Source organism: Suncus etruscus, chromosome 13, assembly GCF_024139225.1.
Source record: "Suncus etruscus isolate mSunEtr1 chromosome 13, mSunEtr1.pri.cur, whole genome shotgun sequence".
Lineage (NCBI taxonomy): Eukaryota > Metazoa > Chordata > Mammalia > Eulipotyphla > Soricidae > Suncus > Suncus etruscus.
In genome coordinates, this window is record NC_064860.1 from 38,356,335 (window position 1) to 38,382,889 (window position 26,555).

At 37.5% G+C, this 26,555-nt stretch overlaps 1 protein-coding gene across 1 annotated transcript in view; it reads left to right on the forward strand.

Moving 5' to 3' along the window:
* The first annotated feature begins 2,090 nt into the window (after nucleotides 1-2,090).
* The window catches only part of CCDC191 (coiled-coil domain containing 191), a 79,110-nt gene continuing 54,645 nt past the window's right edge, over nucleotides 2,091-26,555 (forward strand). Inside the window, exons 1-7 of the mRNA XM_049785759.1 lie at nucleotides 2,091-2,208; nucleotides 5,202-5,240; nucleotides 9,287-9,428; nucleotides 10,642-10,785; nucleotides 14,295-14,473; nucleotides 15,840-16,063; nucleotides 21,032-21,185. Coding sequence (XP_049641716.1) covers nucleotides 2,113-2,208; nucleotides 5,202-5,240; nucleotides 9,287-9,428; nucleotides 10,642-10,785; nucleotides 14,295-14,473; nucleotides 15,840-16,063; nucleotides 21,032-21,185 — 978 coding nt within the window. The 5' untranslated portion in view covers nucleotides 2,091-2,112. The remainder of the gene's footprint in view (nucleotides 2,209-5,201; nucleotides 5,241-9,286; nucleotides 9,429-10,641; nucleotides 10,786-14,294; nucleotides 14,474-15,839; nucleotides 16,064-21,031; nucleotides 21,186-26,555) is intronic.

The window sequence follows — 26,555 nt, forward strand, 5'->3', positions numbered from 1 at the left end:
GCTACTGAATATAATTATGAAGGGAAAAATATTTTATTTACTTATTTAAAAAATTATTTTTAAATAGAAAATAAATATAATTTTCTGACTTCCATAGATACATAAAACAAAAAAAATCAGAAAATATTATTGATTACTTTATTATTATTTATAAATCCTACATTCCTCTTCCTTTGCGGGAGTAAAAGGGGCTGGGGCCATATCCAGCGGCACTCTGGGCTTAGTTCTTACTCTAAGCTCAGGAACCATATATATGGTGCTGGAGACCAAACCTGAAATCAGCTGCATGAAAAGAGATACTCTCCACGTACTATTCTTCTGACCCCTACTTCCACTTCTTAAACTGCCTTACAAGCATAGATAACTAGGCATGGCATAAAGTTTACAAAATGAATATACAAGCATTTTATATTTCTCTACCTAAAACTTCAATATCCTCTAGAATTATTACCAATTAAATTCGGTCCATTTTTAGTAGTAAATTAGCATAGCTGTTTGAGACATTTCAACCTTATATCCTTTAAAAGTCCTTATATCGCTCTAAAAGTCCATCACTGTTAAAGATGTGCCAAATAAGCCTGATCTAAATTAGCTGAATTTCACTTAAAATGAGAAAGTTGCATGTTTGTATACTGTCTGAGAAATAATATAGCGGGTAGGCCCTTTGCCTTGCACCAGGTCGACCAGAGTTCGATCTCTGGCATCCTATATAGTACCCTGAGAAATACCAGGAATAATTCTTGAGCCAAGAGTATCTCCTGAGCACCTCGGGTGTGGTCCCCCAAAACATAAAGAAAATAATACATAAATATAATGACTTCTTGATAACCTATAATCTGAATAAGTGGATTTATCCAACCATCACCCTTCTGATAAGACTACAAATTACAATGGTGGTTCTATCATTTCTGAAATAAACTGAGGCACTAGCTTCCTTGATCTCATCTTTCCTACTTCGTGACAGCGATTAAAACATAGTGATTTGGTACTAAGATCTCCCTCTGCGGTGAGTCAAAATGCAGGATCCAGAAGTCAAACAAATATCGAAGTAAACTGTGGAAGGTCACACGGTCGCAAAAGCAGCTGGGTTCAAGTTCCCGCTCCAAAATTCTACTCTACCTGGAATACCCCGATGTATTCCAGAAACAGACTGACAGTCTCCGGGAATTTCCAGGTTCTGCTTTAATTTAATGAAGGTGTCTAAATTAATGTGTCAAAATTAAGGTGTCAGCAAGGGGATTTCTTTTGAGAATTCTGTTTATGGACGATGGTATTCCCACTGTAACTTCACCTTATCCTCTTCCTTTGCATCTTTGTCTTCATAAAATAAAAAATTAAAAAAAAAACTTAATTTAAGTATATAGATTTCTATTCAATTCGTGAGCTACTTTCAGGGTTTGGACAAAGTCTTGGCAAGGAGATTCTAGAAGACCTTTCCAACCCTCCTCAGGATTCTAAGCAGTCCAGGGAAACCTCTGGCAGAAAACTTAAGCTTTGGACAGAGGCCGATCTTTTTAGAACCTCAGAGATCTCCCAGAAATGTGGCCCAGCTCACAAAAAGGAGACTATAGGTCTAAGGGACGTAGGGGGGGAAACATACTGCAACAAACCCGGAAGTGTCGGAGCGCGCCCAGTATTCGGTCGCCATTAGCAATCTCCACGCCTGAGTAAAAGGGAACACTTACCGGCAAAATCTCCCAATTCTGGGGGACCTAGAGGTCCCTCAAACTTCTAGTTATTCAACCACCACGTGTTCAGCTTATACCATTGCCGGCAACCTAAACCAGCGCCTCCGGGACCGAGCCAATCAGGAAGGACTACGTCATAACTCAGAGCCACTAAACAGGAAGTAGCATACCCTGGCGCGCTCTGATGACCGAAATTTTCACGGGATGGGGGGAAGGAAAGTGTCGGTTGCCTATGGCAACCGAGCGAACGCGGTCAGCCCGCGCAAAGCCTCCTGGGAAAGAGCTGTTCGAGGCCACCTTCATCCGCCTGCCTGGAAGGGAGCAAGAACTACAACTCCCAAGAAGTGCCTGGATAAAAGAAAGGTTAAAGGTCATTGGAGATTCTCTCCCCCCCACCCTCCCCGTTCCGGCCTGAAGCTGGAAAATGCTCTTGGCAGCTCAGGAAGGTTCTTCCTCAAGGAAGAAAAGGATGGAGCTGAATCGCTGGAGGAGAAATTTTGCAAGGAAGCCAGATTCCAAGGTGATCCTTCCCAGGACCCCCACCTGCCCTTCCTCCCTTTTTTCTGAAGGAGCATCCATCCCTACCTGATCCACTGCTCCTAATCCCATTCATGACCCCTTGGGAGTCACAGCATCATCCAAAGTGCCAGGGCCCACCAACTTTGATGTTTGGGGAACCTTATGGCTTTAGTGGACAGTCTCTTGGAAAAACTATTAGTTACCCACGGATTTATTGCTCTTTTTTTTTTTTTTTTTTCAAACCCCAGAAAATTTGTTTAGTTCTCACCTAAGTTAATAGAATCTGCCAACTCCTCCCCACTTACTTACCATCGCTTCGATTTTAAAGAATTTCCGGCACATTCTTTCATTTTATGCCTAAGATTTTAATGTTTTTTGCAAACTAAAATGAATTTACGATTACTATTTGGAAGGGGAAGCACTTCAGTAAAGTATCTGATGTGATAGTATATAGATAGAGATAGATAGATAGATAGATAGATGATAGATGTGATAGTATATAGATAGATGATAGATAGATAGATAGATAGATAAGATAGATAGATAGATAGATAGATAGATAGATAGATAGATAGATAGATAGATAGATAGATACAGATATATATAGCTCTACTGACTGATTTGAACATTTTAATTTCTCCTGCTATCACAAGTGGAGCAGCCTCTGATTTGTTCTTTCCCATTAATACATTCAGTAACAGCCCAGGACATGGAAAAATGATTTACATAAACTTGACATATGTAAATGACATGTGCAAAAGCTTAAGTTATTTGTGTGCTTGCCAGAACCACTTCTTAATAAAATATTAATATTTGTACACTGTAAATTGTTTTTTTTTTAAAACATAAGTAGATTTTTCCCCCAAATCTTCTATCCAAAGTGATATCTAAATGAAGAGGCTTCTCAATTTTTGCTCCTGAATGATTTGCATCACGAGGATACACTTTCTTAAAAAAAAAAAAAATATCTAAAAGGGTTGGGGCTGGAGCGATAGTACAGTAGTTGAGACATCGCCTTGCATGAGGGCTTCAATCCCCGCATTTCAAATGGTCCCCCACGCTGCCAAGGAGTGATTTCTGGATGTAGAGCCCTGGATGCCACCAGATATGGCCCCTCCAAAAAAAAAAAAAAAAAAAACAAAAACAAAAAACAAATCTTATAGACATGTAACCTTTCTGAGGACCCTAGGCAATTGTGTCTGTATTTTGTTCTAAATATACCAGCTAACCCAAATACAGGGATTATTTACTGAAGCATTAGAGAAATTTAAAATAGAGTCTGATATTGTAATGAACCAGAACTATAATGAATTGAGACTAAAATAGGTTACAGGTATAGACTTAATGATATGGTAAAAATTTGGGACAGCCTTTTGGACCCCCCCCAAAAAAAGAGTTTTGCTGTTCGAGGCCATTGTAACTACATAGTTGTTAAACTAGTAGAAACATGAGCTCTTTGAAGTTCAGCTGTGTTTTAATTGGACCGGCTCTTTCTTTGTTCTGGTGATAAAATTATTCCACAGTAATGTTGCATTAATTCAGAGCCTGAAAGGGGCTTTGAAGGTGAAGAGTTATGTAAGTGAGATTGTTACACCTTTCCCTTTTCCAATTGTTCTTTTTTTGTTTGTTTGTTTTTTGGGCCACACCCGGTGACGCGCAGGGGTTACGCCTGGCTATGTGCTCTGAAATCTCTCCTGGCTTGGAGGACCATATAGGACACCGGGGGATTGAACCGCAGTCCGTCCTAGGCTAGCGTGGGCAAAGCAGACGCCTTACCTCTAGTGCCACCACACCAGTCACGTTCCATGTGTTCTTATGCCAGTTTAGATAACCCCTTATTTAAAAAGAAAAAGTACCTATTAACAATGCAACTACCTCTGTTTGTTAAATCGTAGAGAAATTCTGCAAGCTCAATGATATAGTGAAGCAGAAGGTGTTTTGCTGTACATATTTCTAATTTAGATTAATATATCACTATTAAAGAGATAGGTGGTTTCTATTTCATTTTTTGCTTTGTAAAATAGAAGCTTTGATAGATTTTCCTTTACCCATTCTCTAACTTGGGGAGGTGGAGCATCCAGCAGTGCTCAGAGTTTTCACCTGCTCTGTCTTGTGCTCAGGAATAACTCCTGGCAGTGCTCAGGAGATAATATGGTGTACCAGGAATGGAACCTGGATCAACCAAATGCAAGGCAAACCACTACCCACTGTACTACCTCTCTGATCCCCCCTAATTCTTAGAATTAGATTATTAGATTAAAAAAAAATCCTTGCTCTTACACCTCTTGCTACAGGCCTCTGGAGAAAAAGGGGACTTAAAGAGAGGGGCACACTTTTCTCCAAGTAGATTAACCTTCACGATATTTAAGTAGTCAGATGAGTAAGTGGGATTTTGGGGGAGGGTTGGTTTTAGGGTCACATCCAGCATTGCTCAGGAGTTACTCCTGGCTCTGCACTCAGGAATTATACTCCTTTTGGGGCTCAAAGAACCATATGGGATACGGGGGATCAAACCTGAATCAGCTGTAAACAAGGCAAGGCCCTACTCACTGTAATACCACTCTGGCCCAAAATCAGTGTCAATTTTAATTTACATAGTTATTTGTGTTTTGGTTTGCTTTAGCTCTGGGATCACTCTGGACTCATGGACTAATCTTGGCTCAGTACTAGGGAGTCTCTACAGTGAATGAGGTTGAACCTGGGCCTCCTACATGGAAAGCATGCACCAAACTGATTGAACTGTATCTCTAGTACATACTTGCATTTTTATTAAAGATAGAATGTCTAGCTCTTTTTGGCTTGAATTTTAATCATGGAGAGCTTTAAAATAAAATAAAATAATACTCTGGCCCATCCCTACCCCTTGTCAGTTAAACCAGAATTCTGAATAGGCCCAGGCAAGACAAAAAAAAAAGTTTTCTTTCACTCTGTGTACTTCTGTTGCATTTTGCTTATATTAATCTTACATTAATATTTGGTATGTATTACTTACAGCCTGCCTTTGATCCTGACAATGTGGAACATTGGATGAAGGTAAGAATAGTTCACAATTAAGGTAAAAGAGAATTGGGGCTGAAGCAATATTATTGTGGGTAGGGCTTTTGCCTTGTATGTGGCTATTCAAGATCAATCACTGGCATCCCATGTGGTTCCTATAGATTGCCAGCAGTAATTCCTGAGTGCAGAGCTAGGAGTAATCCCTGAGCATGCTGGAAGTGGCCCAAACAAACAAACAAACAAACAAAAGAATATAAGAATTAAGAGACACAATCAGATAAAAAAATTTTTTACATCTCTATTGTTATCTTTTTTGTTGTTGCTATTTTTATTCTCAATGCAATATATTTTACCTTTAGACTCTAGGCTTTTACTGTTTTTTTTTTTTTTAATTGCTTCTTACGAAAGTTTGAATGGGAAGAAAATAGATGTAGACATGGCCTTTCATGTGCCATGAAGGTTATGTGAAGAAGATTAAAGGAACAGGAAAGAAAAATATTAGAAGAGGATTTTGTGGCCTTCCTCAGATATTGCAAAGACAAAACTGTAGTTATATTAAGATATGAATGGTATCCTGTGCCCTATGTCCTACCAAGAGTGATTTCTGTGTTTAGAGCCAAGAGTAGCCCCTGAACACTGTTGGGTGTGACTCCCAAACAAATAATAAAATATGCATAACTAAAGCTATGCATGCCGAATTTTTTCTGTCCCCAACATGTTTAGAGCAGTGTGTAGGGCACTTACCTTGCACATGGCCAATCTGGATTCTATCCCCAGCATCCCATATTGTCCCTTAAGCCCACTAGGAGTGATTTCTCAGTGCAGAGCCAGGAGTAACCTATGAGGACTGCTAAGCTTTCTCTCTCCAAAATGGAATGGAGGTTCTCATAAAGAGATTTGTTTTCTATCACTTGAGTTATTCGAGTAGTTTCTAAATGATCACTTAATGTTAATCACTTATGGCTGATGAAAATTATGTCTGAACATTCAGTGGGATTGGGGACAGGTTGTGCTAGATACTCTGAGATTTTTCCTTGCTTTGAGATACATATTTTCTAGCTATAAGTTGTATATTTCTTAGCTCTAAGATGTATATTTTCAAGGACCATTTAAGATGGAAAGTTCATGCCATGAGATGCTGATTTGGAAACTTGCCAATTAATTTTGGGGCCACTTGTTTTAAAATCTTGCATCTTTTTCCTGGGATAATATTGTTTTGCCTGCTTATGTTTTGACTGGCAGGGTTTATGAGCATTAAAGCATAAAGATCTGGGGTCGGAGAGATAGCTTGAAGGTAAGGCATTTGCCTTTCATGTAGAAGGTCATCAGTTCGAATCCCAGCATCCCATATGGTCCCTCTAGCTGCGAGGAGCGATTTCTGAGCCTGAAGCCAGGAGTAACCCTTGAGCACTGCCCAGTGTGACCCCCCACACACACACACACAAAAAGCATAAAGATCTTGGGCTCATATAGTAGTGCCATTTTTTCTTTTTTTCTTTTTTTTTATTTTGATCATAGTGGCTTACATATCTTTCACATTAGTATTTTAGGTACATATTAACATTGAATCAGGGGAATACCCACCACCACATTTGTCCTCCCCCCTTCCCCATTCCCTTTCTGCAACCCATATCACCCACCATACCCCCCCCCCCCGGCTGCTAGAGTAGGTGGTCTCCTCTTTGTCTAGCTTACTATCAGTGATCATACACCTGTTTGGTCCTGGTGCCCTCCTTTGTTTCTCCCTCTATTTGAGAGGCTAACCTAGATAAATCTAGTTATGTGGTTTTGTTTGAGGGAAAGAAAGGCAATAGAATGGGGTAAAGATTAAGCAAAAAAAAATTAAAATAAATAAATAAATTTTAAAAATATGCTGAAAATGGGCAGAGTCCTTCTAGTGGCTATCAGCCTGAGTTTGAGAGAGGACAGTAGTGCCATTTTATTCATTTATTCACTTATTCATTCACATACCCATTTTATTCATCTACCCAGTATCTAATAAGTTCATACTGAGTACTGCATCATTACGTTGTTTCACTGTGCATAAAACAGTGAATGGATCTCATATGATTCTTGCAGAGTTTATAATTCCTTAGACAATTAAATCTTTGTTTAAAGGATAGGAAAAGTAATGGAATTGTGTTGTGGGGAGTGCTCACAAAAACTTGCCAAAGAAGACTAGCCAGCTGTTGCAAAAGTCCTGACTTAGAAGACAACTACATTTGGATCTGCACCATGGAGGCTATCTTTTCTTTGGTAACTCCCCTTCTAAACATCCACTAACCCCAGCTTTGATATCTGTTATTTATTTCTTGTATGGTGTAAAAAATTAAAAGTTGTGGACTGGGGTGCTAGCTCAAAAGACTGGTCTCAGGAGACCCAGATTCCATCCCCACTAATGCTAGGTCTCCATATAACATGGATATGTGGAGACAAAGCATTCTAGCAGAAAATAAAGCATGAAGGTCCTGAGATAGAGCATACTTGGGCTATTTGAAATAAACAGGTAAGTGAAAGAAGGAGAGCAGGCAAGAGGTGAAGATAAGGTAGTTGGAGGTCTCACTATGGCGAAGGTGCTCAAAATAGCAATTGTTTGTTTCTGTTTTGGGGCCACACTTTACAATACTCAAGAGTTACTTCTGACTGTGCATTTAGCAATTACTCCTAGAGGGGGGCCAGATGGGATACTAGAGATTGAATCTGAGTCAGCCACTTGCAAAGCAAGTGCCCTACCCACTATATAATCTCTTCAGTCCCTTAAAATAACATTCTTAAACATTTTTTAAACTTGCTAAACATTACTTGTACTGCATAAGCCAGTTCACAGATTGACAATTATAACAAGTGATTCTCAGTGTTCCTACACTTGCAGATCAGCTGTGTTCACCTTTTACTTTTGATTCTGTGCTCAGGGATCACTCCTAGCAGTGGTCATGGGTTCATATGTGGTGCCAGGGATCGAACCAGGGTTGGCTGTGTATAGGTAAGCACATTAACCCCTGTACTTTCTCTCTGGTTCCAGGAATTTGTTCTTCATTTTCTATGCAATAGGGAAGAGTTTCCATGTAATAGGGAAGAACTTTTATATGATAACACTTACATTTTCGAAGGATCTCTTGGCTGCCATGATGAGAGGCTATTATATAAAATCCGTCAGGCTAGGTGACAAGAAGGGGTCAGACTTTCTGTGTATTCTGAGTAGAGAGCCAACAGACTTGTTGATTGACTCTAAGAGAGAAAAACAGCTTTCAGAAGGTAGGTTTTTTGCTCTTAAAAACTAGAAAAAAATGGAACTTTCACTGCTTTGAGAGTGGGATAATAGCAGGCAGGGAAGGAGCAAGTTCTTTTATGATGTTTTTTTACTGTCCTCACAAATTCCTTCTCTAATCCTCTGAATTTGGCTATGTTATACCTACTCTCTTACCTTGAGCTAAACTATTACAGTTGACCACAGTTCGATGACTATTCCAATTTTACTGAACCTAGCATTTGCTTCATACATGCGTGGAAGTCCCATTCCAGGGTGATGATTTGGGAAAGTGTAGCTATTCTGCCTTTAATTCATACTCATCAAAGGCCTAATAGTGTAGAAACTAGTACAGTTCTGAATTTTATTATTTTAAATAAAATATCCATGTTTCAAGATCTGATAGTTAGTGTTCTAAACAAAAGTTATGTAGAACCTTTTTATTCAGATATAAACATTCTGAAAGCTTGTTGATAACCTGGTGAAATAGTGTAAATTTCATGTTGTGTATGAAATGAAAAGATGATTTATATCAGTGTTTAAACAAGAATTCCTTCTAAAATAGAAAACTGAATGTATTTTTATAGTTGGCAGAAAATAAGGTTTTTAAATAAAAGGAAATTTGGAATTCTGAAGCAATAGTATAGCATGTAAGGCATTTGCCTTGCACACAGTTGACATGATTCAATCCCTGGTATCCCATATGGTTCCTTGAGTATCACCGGGAGTAATTTATGAGCACAGAGATAGGAGTTACCCCTGAGTATCTCTAGGGGTGGCCCAAAATAAAAACAAAGTTTTTATATTAATGGATATTTTTTCTATTGTATTGAAGAAAGTGGAAAAAGCATCAGAATTTGCTGTTTCCCAAGTGTTTTCTCATGGAAATTCAGATTTATCCAGAAGATTGTTAGACCAAATTATAGATTTGAAAGCATCTGAACAAGTAGAGGACCATGATGAAGTCTATGCAGAAGGTGAGAGAAATTTTTTTTTTGTGATGTTAAATCTTTAAAGCAGAGCTTACTAAATCATAATTGACAATGCATTGCAAAGTGCATACCCTTATTTCTTAGTGAAACAGAATTGGGAGGGGCATGTTGTTGGGGTCACACCTTGCAGTGCTCACGATTTACTCCTCTTCTGCACTCAGGGATCACTCTTGCAGAGCAGAGGGAATTGAACCTGGTGGTTGCATGCAAGGCAAATGCTCTACCTGCTGTACTATCTCTCCAGTCCTGTGTGTGTGTGTGTGTGTATATATATATATATATATACATACTATAGCTTTTATCATTCATATATTGGACATTTGAATTATGGCCATTATAATTAACACAGTAGTGAACATAAGCATATATATATATTTTTTTCAAATTAATGTTTTGATTTCCTGGGGGTAGATGCCAAGATTTTGAATCACTGGCTCATATAGAATCTCTATTCTGGGTTACTTTTTGGACCATATCTGGCAGTACTCCAGGCTGACTCTTGATTCTGTGCTCAGGGATCACTCCTGGCAGAACTCAGGAAGCCATACTTTTCAGCATCTAATCCACAGACCAGTGATGGCATGCAGGTGTTAAAATAATGAAATCTCTCCTTAGACTTTCTTGCCACAGGGCCCTTGTATTTGCTTTTTTCCTGCATCGATTAAAATTCTTATCATAGCCATATGCTTCTTTTTGTCTCTTCTTTGCTCATATGCCCACTTAATAGTTTTTTTTGATAAATCAGTTTACCTAAAACTATATACATTCACCTGAATTTTATACACATTAAATTTCTTTTCTCTGTTTTTTTTTTTAATGTATTTATTGTCTCTCTTCCACAATTTGAGTATAAGCTTGTAGCAGTAGGTTTTCTTTTACCTATTGTTTTAGTTTATTTGTTGAGATATTTTTGGTCTGGGCCCAGTAGTGCTCAGGCTTACTCCTGGCTTTGTGCTCAGACTTATTCTTGGCAGGACTCAGGTGATCTTGTCAGGTCTGGGGATCAAATCCCAGACAACTACGTGCAAAATAAGCATCCTACCTCATGTATATCTCTATGAACTTTTCTCTGTTATTTATGGCTTATTTAATATTTGCCAAAGACATTAAAATAGTGAAGAAAATCTGAAGTAATTAAAAATTAGAGATGTTTCTATAACTAAAATATTAAAAATACGGTTTTGGTTTTTATTGATAGCTCAGGAGCTGGTCAATGACTGGCTAGACATCAAACTTAAACAAGAACTAGCAAGTGATGGAGAAGGTGATACTGAAGACACTGTGTCAAATATCCCTCCAGTACTAGAAACCTGTCCCCATTTGAAATATAACAAGTTTGACGGTAAGAATTTATATGTTTTAATTTCAAGTGTTTTCAAGAAGTCTGTTTTGAATAAGAAATGACTTTTAGCGTTTTACTTAATCTTATAATTGACTTTTCCATGATTCCACTTAAATTCTTATGTTACATTCATAATTTATTATTATTTAAAATTAGAATAGTCTATTATGTATAGTTATTTTAATGGTTGTAACAGTAATGAATGCAGTTTAAGAATACATCTCCCATGGGCCAAAGTGATAACACATGGGTTAATGTGCTTGCCTTGCACATGGCCAATCCCAGTTTGATTGCCAGTACCACATCTGGTTCCTGACACTGCTGGATGTGACCCAAAAACAAAAGATAAACAAAAAGAGTAACTCTTTCAAGTATTGTTGGATGACTACTACTTTAATGGATGATACTACATTTAAATATACATTTATCATTTTATATTTATAAAATATGCCATTATTTGTTTCAAAGCTGGTATACAAGTTAAGTTTTTATAAAGTGTGCTCAGAGAATTTGAAGTTTTTTTTTCTCTTAGAGGAGCATTTGATGTGGAGATGGTGGTGGCTGCTTCTCATGCATGACTCAAACACCCTTGCTCTCTTTTCACCTCTCAACACAGTTCTTTACAATTCTTCTTTACAGTTCTACAGAACTCCCAATTTGGGAACCACAATCTCATGAGCTCTTTAGAGAAATCCTACAAGATCGCAACCTTGGGGACAGCGTTATAGTACAGTGATTTGGACTTTGCCTTGCACAAAGCTGTCCAGGGTTCAGTCCCTGGCACCTGCTATGTTCCCCTGAGTACTTCCAGGAATAATCCTGAGAGCAAAGCCAAGCAACACCTGAACAACACCAGGTGTGGCCCAATCAAAAAAAAATTATCTTTATCTTCCCTTCCCCTCAGCCACTAAGGAATATTTCATCTACTGGGGCCCTAATCCCAAGGGGGAGTTTATTTCTGCTTACACAACTTCTAGGATAGGGACCCTGCTTTCTGGGAGGATCCTATTTAGCTGTTGTTAGACTCATATTCTTAGAATTTTTTTTTAAAATAATGAGATAAGAGAGAGAGAGAGAGAAAGAGAGACAGAGACAGACAGAGAGAGAGACAGAGAGAGAGAGAGAGAGAGAGAGAGAGAGAGAGAGAGAGAGAGAGAGAGAGAGAGAGAGAGAGAGAGAGAGAGAGAGCTCTCCCATATATGGGATAGAAGCATAGTATGGGAACAACATATGGTTAAACTCAAGATTTTATATACAGAAGATTTTGTATCCAGAACCTCACTTACATAGGAGAGGGAGGAGTGTAATTCTTGGTACACTGGCGGTAGGAAGCTCTATGCTGTTAGATGTAGTATTGGAATGATGTGTACATGAAAAGTATGATTAACAGTTTTGTAAATTCTTATACCTCTATAAAAATGGTTTGATTTTGGTTTTGTTTTTATTTTTGGTCACACCCAGCAGCATTCAGGGGTTACCCCTGACTCTGTGCTCAGAAATTGCACCTACAAGCAAGGGGGACCATATAGGATGCGGGATTCGAACCACCTTCCGTCCAGAGTCCGCTGCATGCAAGGCAAGCACCTTACTGCTGTGCTATCGCTCCAGCCTCTACATTTTTTTTTTTTTTAAATCTTAAACTGGAGCTGGAGTGATAGTGCAGCGGTAGGGCATGTTTGCCTTGTGCTCGGCTTACCCAGGATGGATCTCAGTTCGATCCCCAGGGTTCCATTTGGTCCCCCAAGCCAGGTGCGATTTCTGAGTACCTGGCCAGGAGTAACCCCTGAGTGTCACTGGGTGAGGCCCAAAAACCAAAAAAAAAAAAAAAAAAAAAAAAAAAGTTATAGGGGCTGGAGAGATAGCAAGCAGTAAGGCGCTTGCCTTGCACGCTGCTGATTTAGGAAGGACAGTGGTTTGAATCCCGGCATCTCATGGTCCCCCGTGCCTGCCAGGAGTGACCCCTGAGCACTGCCAGGTGACCCAAAAACCAAAAAAAAAAACAAAAAACAGTTAAATTATAGATACTGCAGCATGGATGAGTTTTAAAATAATTATATTAATGAAAGCATTTTAACCAAAGAAAGAATACATAGTATATGTTTGATTGATATAAAATTCATAGTATATGCTTTCCGGCAAGGTGGCGCTAGAGGTAAGGTATCTGCCTTGCACGCGCTAGCCAAGGAAGGACTGCGGTTCAATCCCCCGGTATCCTATATGGTCCCCCCAAGCCAGAGGCGATTTCTGAGCGCTTAGCCAGGAGTAACCTCTGAGCATCAAATGGGTGTGGCCCAAACCCCCCCCCAAAATTCATAGTATATGCTTTAATTGATATAAAATTCATATAGTATTTTAAAGGAGATCTGTGATTTTATGTGACAGAGCAAAGAATATGGCCTTGACAGACAGGGGGAAGAGACTAAATCAATGTGGGAACCCTCTTTGGTCTGATATATTGTTTCTGACCTTTATTTCTAATGCCTTTGTTTATTATTCTCATATTATGGTTGTTTGTTTTTTTAATGTCCTGTAATAAGTATAATTCTATGTCTGTTCCTCTCCTTCTAACTCATTTCACTCAGCATGACACTATGCCTAACCATCCCTGTATAAGCAAATTTCATGACTTCATTTTTTCCTAATGGCTATATAGTAGTCCATTGTATAGTTTAGGGGTCCTCAAATGGCATGTGGGCATCATGTGAACCGCCAAAAACATTTATGTGGCCCACCAGGTGTTTTTGCCACTACTGTCTGTCCTGCTTAGCAGCCTACTTGTCCCAAGCCCACAGTGCACACGTATAGAATGTGTTTTACACCCTCTACCTCCCCTCCTTCTCTCTATCTCTCAATTCCTCCTCTGAGTCTCAGGCATGTGTCCTCAAACTATGGCCTGCAGTTCATTATTATTCATAGTTTTATTTAAACAATAATCTGGCATTTCAATGGTCTGAGGGACAGTAAACTGGACTCCTGTTTAAAATATTTGAGGACCCATAGGGATGGCTATTGTGTTACAATGAACTATGTGCTATTAACTATATGGCTATATGTTGCAATGAAAAGAGGAGTGAAGATGCCTTTTCTTCATTGTGTTTATGGTACTTTAGGGTATATTCCCAGAAGTAGTATTGCTGGGATATATATAGAAGCTCAATTTCTGGGTTTTTAAAAAATGTTCATATTGTTTTACAAAAATTCTGGTCCAGTAGCCATTACCACCAGCAGTAAATGAGACCCTTTTTCTCTCCACATCCTCTCTAGCACTATTGTTCTTGTTCTTTTTTGAAGTGTACCAGTTGTCAATAGAGGTGTGTGTGTGTGTGTGTGATATACTGAAGGTGATAATTGCAGAGAACAATACGCATTCAAATTGGCACTTAAACTGGCACTTAAATTGTACACTCATAGCTTTGTTGTTTTTATTTCATTATACCAGTAGTATTTCTATAGATGTAGACATTAAAGTTAAATTTTAGAACATTTTGTTGTTATTCTGTTTCTCTGAGATTTATGTGACTATTTGGAGGAAGAAGAAGAAGGGGACGCTGTTAAAAAATTTATGGATCATTTACTCCAAAAAGATGTGATGGATTCTAGGATCTTGGATGATCTTCGAGTGAAGGAAAACCAAGAGAAGAAGCAGCAGAAGGATCCTCGTCTTACCATGGAGATGAGACATAAGCAGGTGGGAGGAAAAACAAAATTAAAATGGATAACAGGAAGCAATTTTTGTGTAACACATTTAATACACTTAAATAAAGACTTAGGCTTTATTATGAAAAAAGAATGCCATCTGTGATTTGGTTAGAAAGAACAAAAATAAAATATAAGAACTTCAGAAGAAAAATAATGTTCACAAACTGAGAATAAGAAACTATTTAAGCAAACTAAAAGAAACAATTAATTTTGACCAACAAAGTTGTAAGCTAGACATTAGTTTGGATGTGGAACTTCCTGTTATAAATATGTATATTTGTATTTGGTTTTTGAATTGTGACATCAATATATTAATATCATGATTATTCTGATGACTATTATAATAATTCTAGACAACTGAAAAAATAACTCATTTTGTGATTGTAATTTAAAAGGAAGGACAGATCTGAATTAAATCTAGTTCAGCTGTTTGAATTAGAAAGGCATATGGGAACTTTCTTTTCAAAAGGAATAGTAGGTTATAGGAAAAAGATGCAGTTTCAAGAAAGGAGAACACCCAAGTTTTGTCAGGTGTTCAGAATTAAGACTAAACAAGAACTGTACCTGTGTATGTGCTATCTTTTTGTAATATTGAATTTCTTATTACATTTAAAGTATTAAAAGGTGCTTAACCAGCACTGAGAATTTTAGAGAAATTGGTAGAAAAAATGATCCTGGTTTAGATTTATGAACAAAGGGAGAAAAGAACTAGAGATAGCATCATTGTTTGGAATTTTTATAATTGGGGAGTACAATAAAGGCAAGTTGAGAAAAGCAGTGAGTTATGGATCACTTAAGTTATAGCTAAATCAAGCCCCTTGAAGGTTTTGAGGAAAAATGGATTGAACTTACTTAGAAATATTTAAATTCATACTTTTGACTTCTATAAATGATCCTGAATCATACATAAATTTAGTTTTAAAAATGAATAAAGGGTTGTGTTGTTCCTTAAAGTAATAAATCACTATCCTAACTTTACAATGTTGCCTCAAAAAATAAAATCCTCAGATTATAGTTAGCATCAGACCCTAAGGACATAGCAACAGTGTACATTTTAGAAAATTGCTTTGGGTGGGAAATCATATTAAATTAAGACTCAAAACTTAACATCTGATTCATTAAATTCTCATTTCTAATGTATATTGTTCCCAAATTATTTCATAGAGATATTATCTGACTTTATCTAAAAATTTTCTATTTGCCCTTAGCTAGTAAACAATGAATTTGCCCTACTACACACATAAACTGGAGTTATAGGCCCAATGTTTCAAACTAAGTGTATTTGAAGAAAATTATTTTTAAAGTTTTGTGTATTCTTTTTATACTCGAAAGGCAGCATTTCACCTTTCTTTAAGGTAAAAGAAAATCGCTTACGACGTGAAAAAGAACTGGAGCGCCAGCGAATTGAAAAGAATCTGAAAAAATCGGTGTTTCTGGAGGCTCAGTACTTGGTACAAGAAGAGAAGAAAAGGAAGGCTCTGGAAGCCAAGAAAGAGGAAGAAGAACTTCAAAGGGAAATGGTAAAACTGCGGAGGGAGATCATTGAGAGGAGACTCACTGTTGAAGAAGCATGGAAATTGTAAGCCAGCATGACAAGCTATGTAGAATTTTTAAAAGAATTTTGCAAGTTTGTTAAAATTTTCTTTTGATACACAGCCATTTCAAAAACAAAACTAAAGAGAAAGTGGCCACCTTTTCTTAAATTATCTGTTTTCATCTTGTAATAAATATATATACATATATATGTATATATATTTATTACTATATATATGTTATTGTTGTTGTTTTGCATCTTGTGATGCACAGGTGCTACTTCTGGCTCTGTATTGAGAAATCACTTCTGGCAGTACTGGAGAGACCATTTGGGATGCCGGAGATCAAACCCAGATTGGCCATGTTGCCAAAATTCCCACCTGCTATACTATCATTCCAGCCCCTTGCCCTATTTTTTTCTGATTGTTGCCTTTTCTAAACCAATTGTAACTATAAAATACATTTAATCTATTGTTCTGCTTACTGTAATAACACATTACCTGAGATTCTCAGGTGTGTACATTATTCTCTTGAGTTCTTAAACCCTAATTCATGTAATGATCTATCCTCCCATACTAGTATTTTAGCCTTTTCAATTTTGGGGGATAGGGCATTTGGGGCTAATCTTGCAGGGCTCAGATCTTACTCTTAGGTGTGCACTCAGGGATCACACCTGGTGATACTTGGGACCATATCAAACCCAAGTAAGCCATGTGCATGTCAAGTGCCCTACCCTCGGTACTGTTTTTCCAATCCTATATTAAAATTTTCACTAATACTACACTAAGTATCCTTAAACAGGTAGCTTTTCCATTATTTAAGAATTATATTCTTGAGAGTATAATTGTAGAGTTAAATATTTAGCCTTTTTATTATTCTTGAAACATTGCCAAATTGCTTTCCAAATAGATTGTTAAACTGGCAATAGGCCAGTTTGCCACACTCTTGTCAGCATTGAGGAAGACCATCATTTTCGATACATTTGCACATTTGATAGGTATTATTTTTTTACTTTGCATTTCTATGGTTACCTGAACACTTTTAATGCTGGACATGTTCCCTTATGCATGTCATTAAATAGAATGAACATCTTATTTTCTTATATGAAAATGTCAGTGCCTTATTACCACTAGTGAAGAAAAAGTATATATGACATAATAGGAAAGTCAAAATAGTTATCACAGGATATGCAACTATTCTGTTTTCTTATTGCATAAAATGAGCTTCATGAAAGAAGTAACTGATGTATTTATTCTTTTTTTTTGAGGGGGGGGGTCACACCTGGCAGCACTCAGGGGTTACTCCTGGCTCTGTGCTCAGAAATCACTCTTGGCAGGCACAGGAACCATATGGGATGCCGAGATTCGAACCACCATCCATCCTGGATCGGCTGCATGCAAGGCAATGCCTTACCGCTGTGCTATTTCTCCAGCTCAGATGATGTATTTATTCTGAGAAAGAGTAATAATGTATAAATTGCAAAAGCCTTAGAACAATATTACTGAAGTGATGGAACACTCATATTGAGAGAGAAGAAAGACCTACTATCCTCATCAGACAATCACAAGTGTTTCAGTGAGTTTTTGGTTAAGGTCAACCTTGTTTTTTTTTTAGATTGCTCTCAGGTTGTGAGAAATCTAGGCTGACCTAACCTAACTGTAAAACCTAGTAACATTTGATGGTAGCAGGTAACATTTGCACTGTACACAGTGGGCATTCAACAAATGTTCACTGACAGTTCATTTATTTTGAAAGTTAAAATCTCCCTTTGAGGGGGGGGTTTGACCCACATCCGGTGATGCTCAGGGCTATGCGCTCAGAAATTGTTTCTGGCTTAGGGGACCATATGAGATGCCAGGGAATCGAACCCGTGGTCTGTCTTAGGTTAGCACCTACAAGGCAAATGCCCTACCGCTTCAGGCCAAAAGTTAAACTCTTATTCATTAGATATCAAGACAACTAATATGCTATTCTTACAGCTGATGAACTGATTTTTAAGTGTTGCAGAAAGCAATTTGGCAGTAAGTAAGAACCATAAAAGTAGCATTATCGATTGACCTACAAATTTGTATTCCAGGAAAACTAATTTAAGAGAATGATTATAAAATACGAAGATAATTAAAGTAATATTATTTGTAATCAGATGTTAATAAATATGTGGGCATTAATAAATAGTGTTTGTACAGTGAAATGTCACTAATAAAACAGCATTGTTAGTATCTTTTCTAGTTAGAAATACAGATGCATGTATATTGCAATTTTTTTAAAAAATGAACAGATAATAGTTTAGTAACCTATTTAATGTTTTTGTTTCTTTGTTTTGGGGTTTTTTGTTTTGTTTTTGGCCACATCTGGTGACACTCGGGTTACTCCTGGCTATGAGCTCAGAAATCAGTCCTGGCTACGGGGACCATATGGGACACTGGGGGATCGAATCACAGTCCCTCCTAGGTCAGCTGCATGCAAGGCAAATGCCATACTGCCATGCCACCATTCCAGCCCTCCTGTTTAATGTTTTTATAAATTGGGAGACAGATCAGTAGTATTGTGGGGAGATCACTTACCTTGCCTGGTTTAATCCCTGGCACCCCAATATGTTCCCAAGTCTGCCAGAAGTGATTCCTGAGTGCGAAGTAAGGAGTAAGCTATACTATAATCTACTTATCTCCATCAAATATAACATTATTATAGCATTTGTAAGTTTGAAAAAAATCAGTGCAATTTTATTGTTGGTAGGGACATTTTAACTTACTTATAAGTTACTGTAAATTTGATTTGCTGCAGTTTCAAAGTACCTCCTGTACAAGATTTATTAATTGCAAAGAGGAAAAATACCACTTTATAACTTGAGATATCCTCTTAGCCAAGTGATATTTAACAGCAGTAATAACATAGAGCACTTTGTTACCTCCCTGCTCCATGATATATATAAGAATTAATAAGAGAAGGTCTCTGAAGTGTTCTTGCAGTCCTCCTGCAACTCTATAAAGTGAGTATGAGAAATACTAGATGAGCTAACTGAATTTTTGCAGCTGTTGTTTGGACAGAAGTCATGAATCCTGGTACTGTTTCTACTATATCATTAATAGTATATATATATTATACTCATCAACTCTGTAATTTAATAGAGTCTTATAAAAAGATCATGGCTGGGCCAGAGGAAGTGGGTAGGGCATTTGCCTATAACCTATTTTAATGTTTTTTTTTTAATTGGGGGATAGAGCAATAGTATTGTTGGTAGAGTGTTTGCCTTGCACAGTCAACCCCAGTTAAATCATTGATACGCCATATAGTCTCCTGAATCTGACAGAATTTATCCCCGAGCACAGAGCCAAGAGTAAGCCCTTAGCATTGCCTGGTGTAGCCGAAAATAACCCTCAACCCCTCCCCGCTACACACACACACACACACACACAAAAAACCTGATTTAAAGAAAAGAAAAAGATATGGGCTGGAAATAATACTCTAGTGGGTAGGGCATTTGCCTTGCATGCACCCAACTCAGGTTCCATCCTCACAGAACCCTGGTACTCCATTTGGTCCCCTGAAAATCGACAGGAGTTATTCCTGAGCACATCAGCAGTAAGCCCTGAACACTGCATTGTGTAGCCAAAAAAGCAAAATATTTTAAAAAGTTAATGGCTGTAATCTTACTTGAATTGATGAGTGTAAAAGGATGACTTGGATAGGGAATAATAGCATGGGGAATGAGAAAGAGGAAGATGAGATGAGCAACTAAGTTATTGCTAAAAGAAACAACAAATGAGGCTTACATGAGGTTTTTTTTTTGTTTGTTTCTTTGTTTGTTTTTTTAGTTGTTGGAAATTTCTATAGTCCTTTCCCTCAAACCCTTTCATAATGTTCTCCAAAGTACTATAGAAATGCAAGGGTCTTTCATACCTAATCATGTAGGAGGCTTGCAGGGCCGTTGACTTACTGTCATTAAGGTCTATTTGTTTTATTATTATTTGTTTCCAAATTTGAGTTCATTTAAATTCCATTTCCCCTTACTCATTATTACTTAAGTCTTTTTATTTGTTTTGTTTTTGGACCACAACCAGTGGATCAGGGGTCATTTCTTGCTCTGTACTCAGGAATCACACCTATGGTACTCTGGGGACCATATGGAATCCTGGGGAATCAAATCCTGGTTGGCAACATCTTAGTCCCTGTTCCATCACTCTGGATCCCAGTATTGTTCAATGTTAAACTCAATGAAAATTACTAAAATATCTACAAGGATTTCTGCTTGTAAATGTACTTTATAATTTATTTTACTTAGTTTGCATTTTATAAAGAAATAAACCTCAAAAAATCATTTTTAGGTCCTGAGCGATGGCGCAGCAGTAGGGAGTTTGCCTTGCACAAGGCTGACCCAGGACAGACTGTGGTTTGACCCCCCCAGCATCCCATATGGTCCCCCAAGCCAGGAGCAATTTCTGAGCACATAGCGAGGAGTAACCACTGAGCATCACTGGTTGTGGTCCAAAATTTTTTTAAAAAATCATTTTTAAAGCTAGAATCATTCTGTCGCATGCAAATGCTCAATCCAGGTTTGATCTCCAGCACTCAGTTTGATCTCAGAGCCACCAGGAGTAATTAATTCCTTGAGTGCAGAGCCAAGGAATATCCCCTGAGGGCCACGAAGTGTGGCTCCAAACCAAAAAATCGTTTCATTACTTTATGTCATGTTATAACCAGATCTAAAAATCTATGGAAAGGGGCCCGAGCGATGGCACAGAGAGTAGAGCATTTGCCTTGCATCCAGCCGACCTGGGTTCCATTCCATTCTCAGCATTCCATACGGTCTTCCTAGCCTACCAGGAGTAACTTCTGAGTGCAAAACCAGGAGTAACAGCCTTGAGCACTGCCAGGTATAGCCCCAAAGCAAAACAACAACAACAACAGCAACAACAAAGTCTATAGAAAATGTATTGAAGCCAGTATGGTATTTTGTAATTACTTATTGTTAGCCTGTCATTTATATGTGTTATTTTTACATTATAACTAATAGAGAAAAGAAAAGGCAAGAAGAAAATTCTCCTAAAAATCCAGAAAAATGCTTTATTCAAAATGTTCAGACTAAGCCGAATGAAGAAAAAATGGCAAAAGAAAGAAAGAAGAAATTGAGAGACCTATTAGTTCAAACTTTCAAGGAAAATCATCAGGTAGGAGTTGCAATGTCTCTTTATTCAGAATTTTGTAGCATAATAAAAATAGTTTGATCTGAAATGGAACAAAATAACTCTAACCAAATTGAGCCTCAGAACATCATAAATCGTTGACACCATTGTTCTCTGCTGCTCAGATGACCTACTACTATACAGATTTCTGCTCAGAAGCTATTCTTATATACTGTATGATCCTAGAAAATTGTGGTATGAATTTGGCATATCATTCTAACTTACCCTTTTCAGAATGACATTTTAACTGCTAAAGTCGACTTGTGACAGTTTTGAAAGCTTGGCTTCCATTTTAAGAGTCATATGGACCATGGTGTTCTGGATCATTAAGAAGAATTATTCAGGAAATCACTTGCTTTTAGAGAGTTCAGATCCTAAAGCAATGATAAACTTAGATTTGTACATCTCCTTTTAATCTTCTATATTTTACATTCCCTGTTTTACATTTTCACTTTTCTTTTTTCTTTTTTTATATCAATATTATTTTATTATTTAAAATATTTATAACTGAATAAATTAGCAAAATGTAGAATTTTTTGTTTCTTTTAAAATCTTTTTAAAAAAACATTTTCACTTTTCTAAAAGCAACTGATCAATTTTCTTTTTGTGGGGAGGGGCACACCTGGCAGTGCTTGGGTTACTCCTTCCTGGCTCTACTTTCAGAAATTGCTCCTGGCAGGCTCTGGAGACCACATAGGATGCCAGGAATCAAATCCGGGTCAGCTGCATGCAAGGCAAATGTTCTACCTGCTATGCTATCACTCTGTCCCTAACTGATCTTTTTTTTTTTTTTTTTTTTTTTTTTATTAAGTAATGCTTAGAACCCCACAGGCAGAAATACAGGTTTACTTCAGTGAAGTAGGAATTGCTAACAATATCAATTTAAAAGTAATAACATTTAAAGTAAAAGGATTTATTTGGAAGTTTGATGGATAAGAAAATAAATAAATATGTATATTTATCTCTTCTATTACCCTTTTCAGGGCCAATTGTATTGCTGAAATTTAGTGAAAGTTGACGGAGTGAATGCATGAATAAATGAATTTAGCAAGAGAAAAAAGAACATTGGGAAAATGTTGAGAAAGCTTGATAAATGTGAATAGATAGACTTCTAAATGATGTGATAATAAAAAGCACAAATTTGAACATAATATGAATAATAATGATAAATTTTGTAAGATAGTCTGATTAATTTTTTGAAAGAAGCATTTGATGTTGACATTTTAGATTATGAGTAAGGTTTGGCCAGTTTTGGCTCTTGGATTAGAGAGGGATGGAAATTTTAAGATTTGGGGATTAACATTCAGTAAATGATTGGCAAAGATTATCTTTAACCCTAATACTAAGATTAATAAAGTAATTAATAATTAACAATGATTAATAAAATAATAAGATTTTACTTAGTCCTTCTTGAAACAGACGAGTTAAAAATAGTTTACCTCCTGTAGTAATAATTCTATAAATTGTAATTTTTTAAAAGAAAATAGTAAGAAAAAATAATATTTAGGATGATTTTCAAAAGGCCTTAGGAGGCAGCAAGCTATAGTATAGTAGGTAGTGCAGTTTTGTGTAGCCACCTGGGTTCCATCCACAGAAACCCATATAGTTCCCTGAGCCTGCCATAGTGATCCTTAAGTACTATATCAGAAATAAGCCCTGCACACCACTGGGCCCTAAATCAAAAAATAAACCAAAAATAAAGTCAAAGGAAAAATTTTCATGATATATTATCCAGCCAAAGAGAGATGAATAAATTTTTTTTCCAATAATATTAACCTTTGGGAGAAGGGGAGTTTCATTGTCTTTGGTTTGGGTTTGGAACCTCATCCATCAGCACTCTTGACTCTGCTCCAGGATCACTTCTGGCCTTGTTCATGGGCCTAATGAGATGCCAGGAATCAAATCAAAGTTGATCGCATTTAAGACAAGCATCTTAACTTCTGTGCTATCTCTCTGGTCCCCAAAAGATTGATTTTTATCAGTTATTGAAGCCTATTAAGGAAATGATACATGCTTAGATAGAAGTGCTACTTATGAATTTTAGACACACGTTAGGAATTTTACAAAACTAGTGGCCTCCTAAAACAAATTAATCAGTTTTAAAAGGACCAGAGGGTATGTTTTTAAAAATGAGATTATGAATAAATTATCTCCATTTCACCAAGTATTCTACTTAATTTGAACCTATATTTTTAAGCTTTTATTTTGAAATAATTTTACAGATATACTCTTACAAAATAATACACAAGAACATGCTATCTGTATTCCTTCTTTGTACCTTATCTCTGTATATGTGTGTATATGTATATGTATATGTGTTCATTATAATTTCAGCCCTGATTCAACACTGCAGATTTCATTGTAGCCTTGCTAATTTATAATTTCTTAGTCTAATAACAAAAACCTGAAGCTCTTTATCTAAAATATATTTACTTATCTAAGTCTAATGTAATATAAAAGTCGTTTCAATATATAATATAAAAGTAGTTTCCCATACTTCTGTGGAGGTAAACCTACTAACACAGTACATCATTTATACTGTGACTTTCTTTTTTGGACTTATTCAGCCAAGATATTATTATAGTTAGGACTATTTTCCTCCTTTCGTATAATTATGTTAGTCATTTTATTAGTGAACCTCTAATTTAGATTCCCTAATGTTTATTGGATATCACTGAGGTACTAGGGGGAAAAAAAAAAACCTACCAGGTTTTTATACTTTACTGAAGACCGGACAGTTCTCCACAGGAGTAACACGTCCTCTGGGCTCATTATCTTGGTCCTATTCCTTATTCTTAGCCTCATTCTAAAGGAGCCTCATGCTACCCTTGGGAAGAGAAAGTTGGATACTCAGCAACCTAAATATGACTATAGGATAAGAAGCCAGAGGAAATGTCATGATAGCAACTCGATAACAGGAAGCTAATGTCAGCACCCTTCAGATAGTTCACTGGCACAATCCAGAAGCCTTAAATAATGTGTTTCTGGATATTCCTTTCATTCAGGTTTAATTTTTCCAGTTCTCTGTGCTTTACCTCTGGATGGTATTTGTCACTCCCCACAATTTATTTATTTATTTATTTATTTATTTATTTATTTATTTATTTATTTATTTATTTATTTATTTTTTCTTTCTTTCTTTCTTTCTTCTTTCTTTTTCTCTTTCTCTCTTTCTTTTTCTTTCTCTCTTTCTCTTTCTCTCTTTCTTTCTTTCTTTCTTTCTCTCTTTTCTTTCTTTCTTTCTTTCTTCCTTCCTTCCTTCCTTTCTTTTCCTTCCTTCCTTTCTTCCTTCCTTCCCTCCCTCCTCCGTCCCTCCTCCATCCCTCCCTTCCTTCCTTCCCTCCCTTCCTTCCCTTCTTCCCTTCCTCCCTCCCTCTCTCCCTCCCTCCTTCCCTCCCTCCCTCCTTCCTTCCTTTCCTTCCTTCTTCTTTCTTTCTTTCTTTATTTTCTTTCTTTCTTTTCTTTCTTTCTTTCTTTCTTTCTTTCTTTCTTTCCTTCCTTCCTTCCTTCCTTCTTTCTTTCTTTTTCTTTCTCTCTTTCTCTTCTTTCTTTCTTTCTTTCTTTCTTTCTTTCTTTCTTTCTTTCTTTCTTTCTTTCTTTCTTTCTTTCTTTCTTTCTTTCTTTCTTTCTGTGTTTCTTTCTTTCTTTCTTTTCCTTCCTTCCTTCCTTCCTTCCTTCCTTCCTTCCTTTCTTTTCCTTCCTTCCTTCCTTCCTTCCTTTCTTTTCCTTCCTTCCTTCCTTCCTTCCTCCCTCCCTCCCTTCCTCCCTCCCTTTCTTCCTTCCTTCCTTCCTTCCTTCCTTCCTTCCTTCCTCCCTCCCTCCCTTCCTCCCTCCCTTTCTCCCTCCCTCTCTTCCTCTCTCCTTCCCTCTCTCCCTTCCTCCCTCCCTCTCTTCCTCCCTCCTTCTCTCTCTTCCTCCCTCTTTCCTTCCTTCCTTCCTTCCCTCCCTCTTTCCTTCCTTCCTTCCTTCCTTCCTCCCTCTCTTCCTCCCTCCTTCTCTCTCTCCCTCCCTCTTTCCTTCCTTCCTTCCTTCCTTCCCTCCCTCTTTCCTTCCTTCCTTCCTTCCCTTCTTTCTTCCTTCCTTCCTTCCTTCCTTCCTTCCTTCCTTCCTTCCTTCCTTCCTTCCTTCCTTCCCTCCGTCCCTCCCTCCCTCCCTCCGTCCCTCCCTCCTTCCTTCCTTCCTTCCTTCCTTCCTTCCTTCCTTCCTTCCTTCCTTCCTTCCTTCCTTCCTTCCTTCCTTCCTTCCTTCCTTCCTTCCTTCCTTCCTTCCTTCCTTCCTTTCTTCCTTCCATTACACCCAACAGCGCTCAGGGGTTACTCCTGGCTCTACGCTCAGAAATCGCTCCTGGCAGGCATGGGAAACCATGTGGGATGACGAGATTCAAACCACCATCCTTCTGCATGCCAGGCAAACGCCTTACCTCCATGCTATCTCTCCATTCCCATATCCACAATTTCTTTATATCCCATCTAGGCCATGTTATTTAATAATAAACATTCTGAAGGAAAACAGTGAGGCTCTCTCTTTTCAAACAAAACACAAGTTCAGTTGCAGTACCTATGCATATTCCCTTTTTTGCTTTATAAAACCATCTTTTTTTTTAATCGAAACTTTATGCTTTTATTCTATCCCACTTCTCTTTGATCTTGAAGTGAAATCTCTTGGGGAGATTCAGTAATCCACATGTCACTGCTAATTAGCAGAAACAACAGGATTAACAACAAAATTCTTGTACTATTTGGAAATTTCTCTTCTTAATTCTCACCCTGTTCTGAAATTGCATAAAATATGCATTTTGTTTTCTTCATAAGATTCATCCTGCTTGTGAAAATTGAAGAGGACAATAAAAGATGAGATGACATTAACCTAAAACCTTAATTCTGTGGGGAAAGACTTTGGTTTGCTTACTTGATTTTTCTATGAAGGGATGAAATAATAATAGCCAATAGCGTATTCCAAAAGTAAACAAAGGAATATAGTGTAATTAGAGGAATGGGGAAAACACGTGTTTTTTTCTTGACAAGATGATGAAAACTATAGTTAAGAACCCATTTACATTTCATGATTTTTTCCCCAAGGATCATAGGTTTAGCAAGGTCTGCTTACATAGCACTGAAGCAAAAACCACTTCTTTTTTGTTTGTTTGTTTGTTTTTGGGTCTCACTCAGCAGCACTCAGGGGTTACTCCTGTCTCTACACTCAGAAATTGCTCCTGGCAGGCACGGGGGACTATATGGGATGCCAGGATTCAAACCACCGACCTTCTGCATGCAAGGCAAAATGCCTTACCTCCATGCTATCTCTCCAGACCCGCAAAAACCACTTCTAATCTGAAAGCTAGCACCATCTCTTATC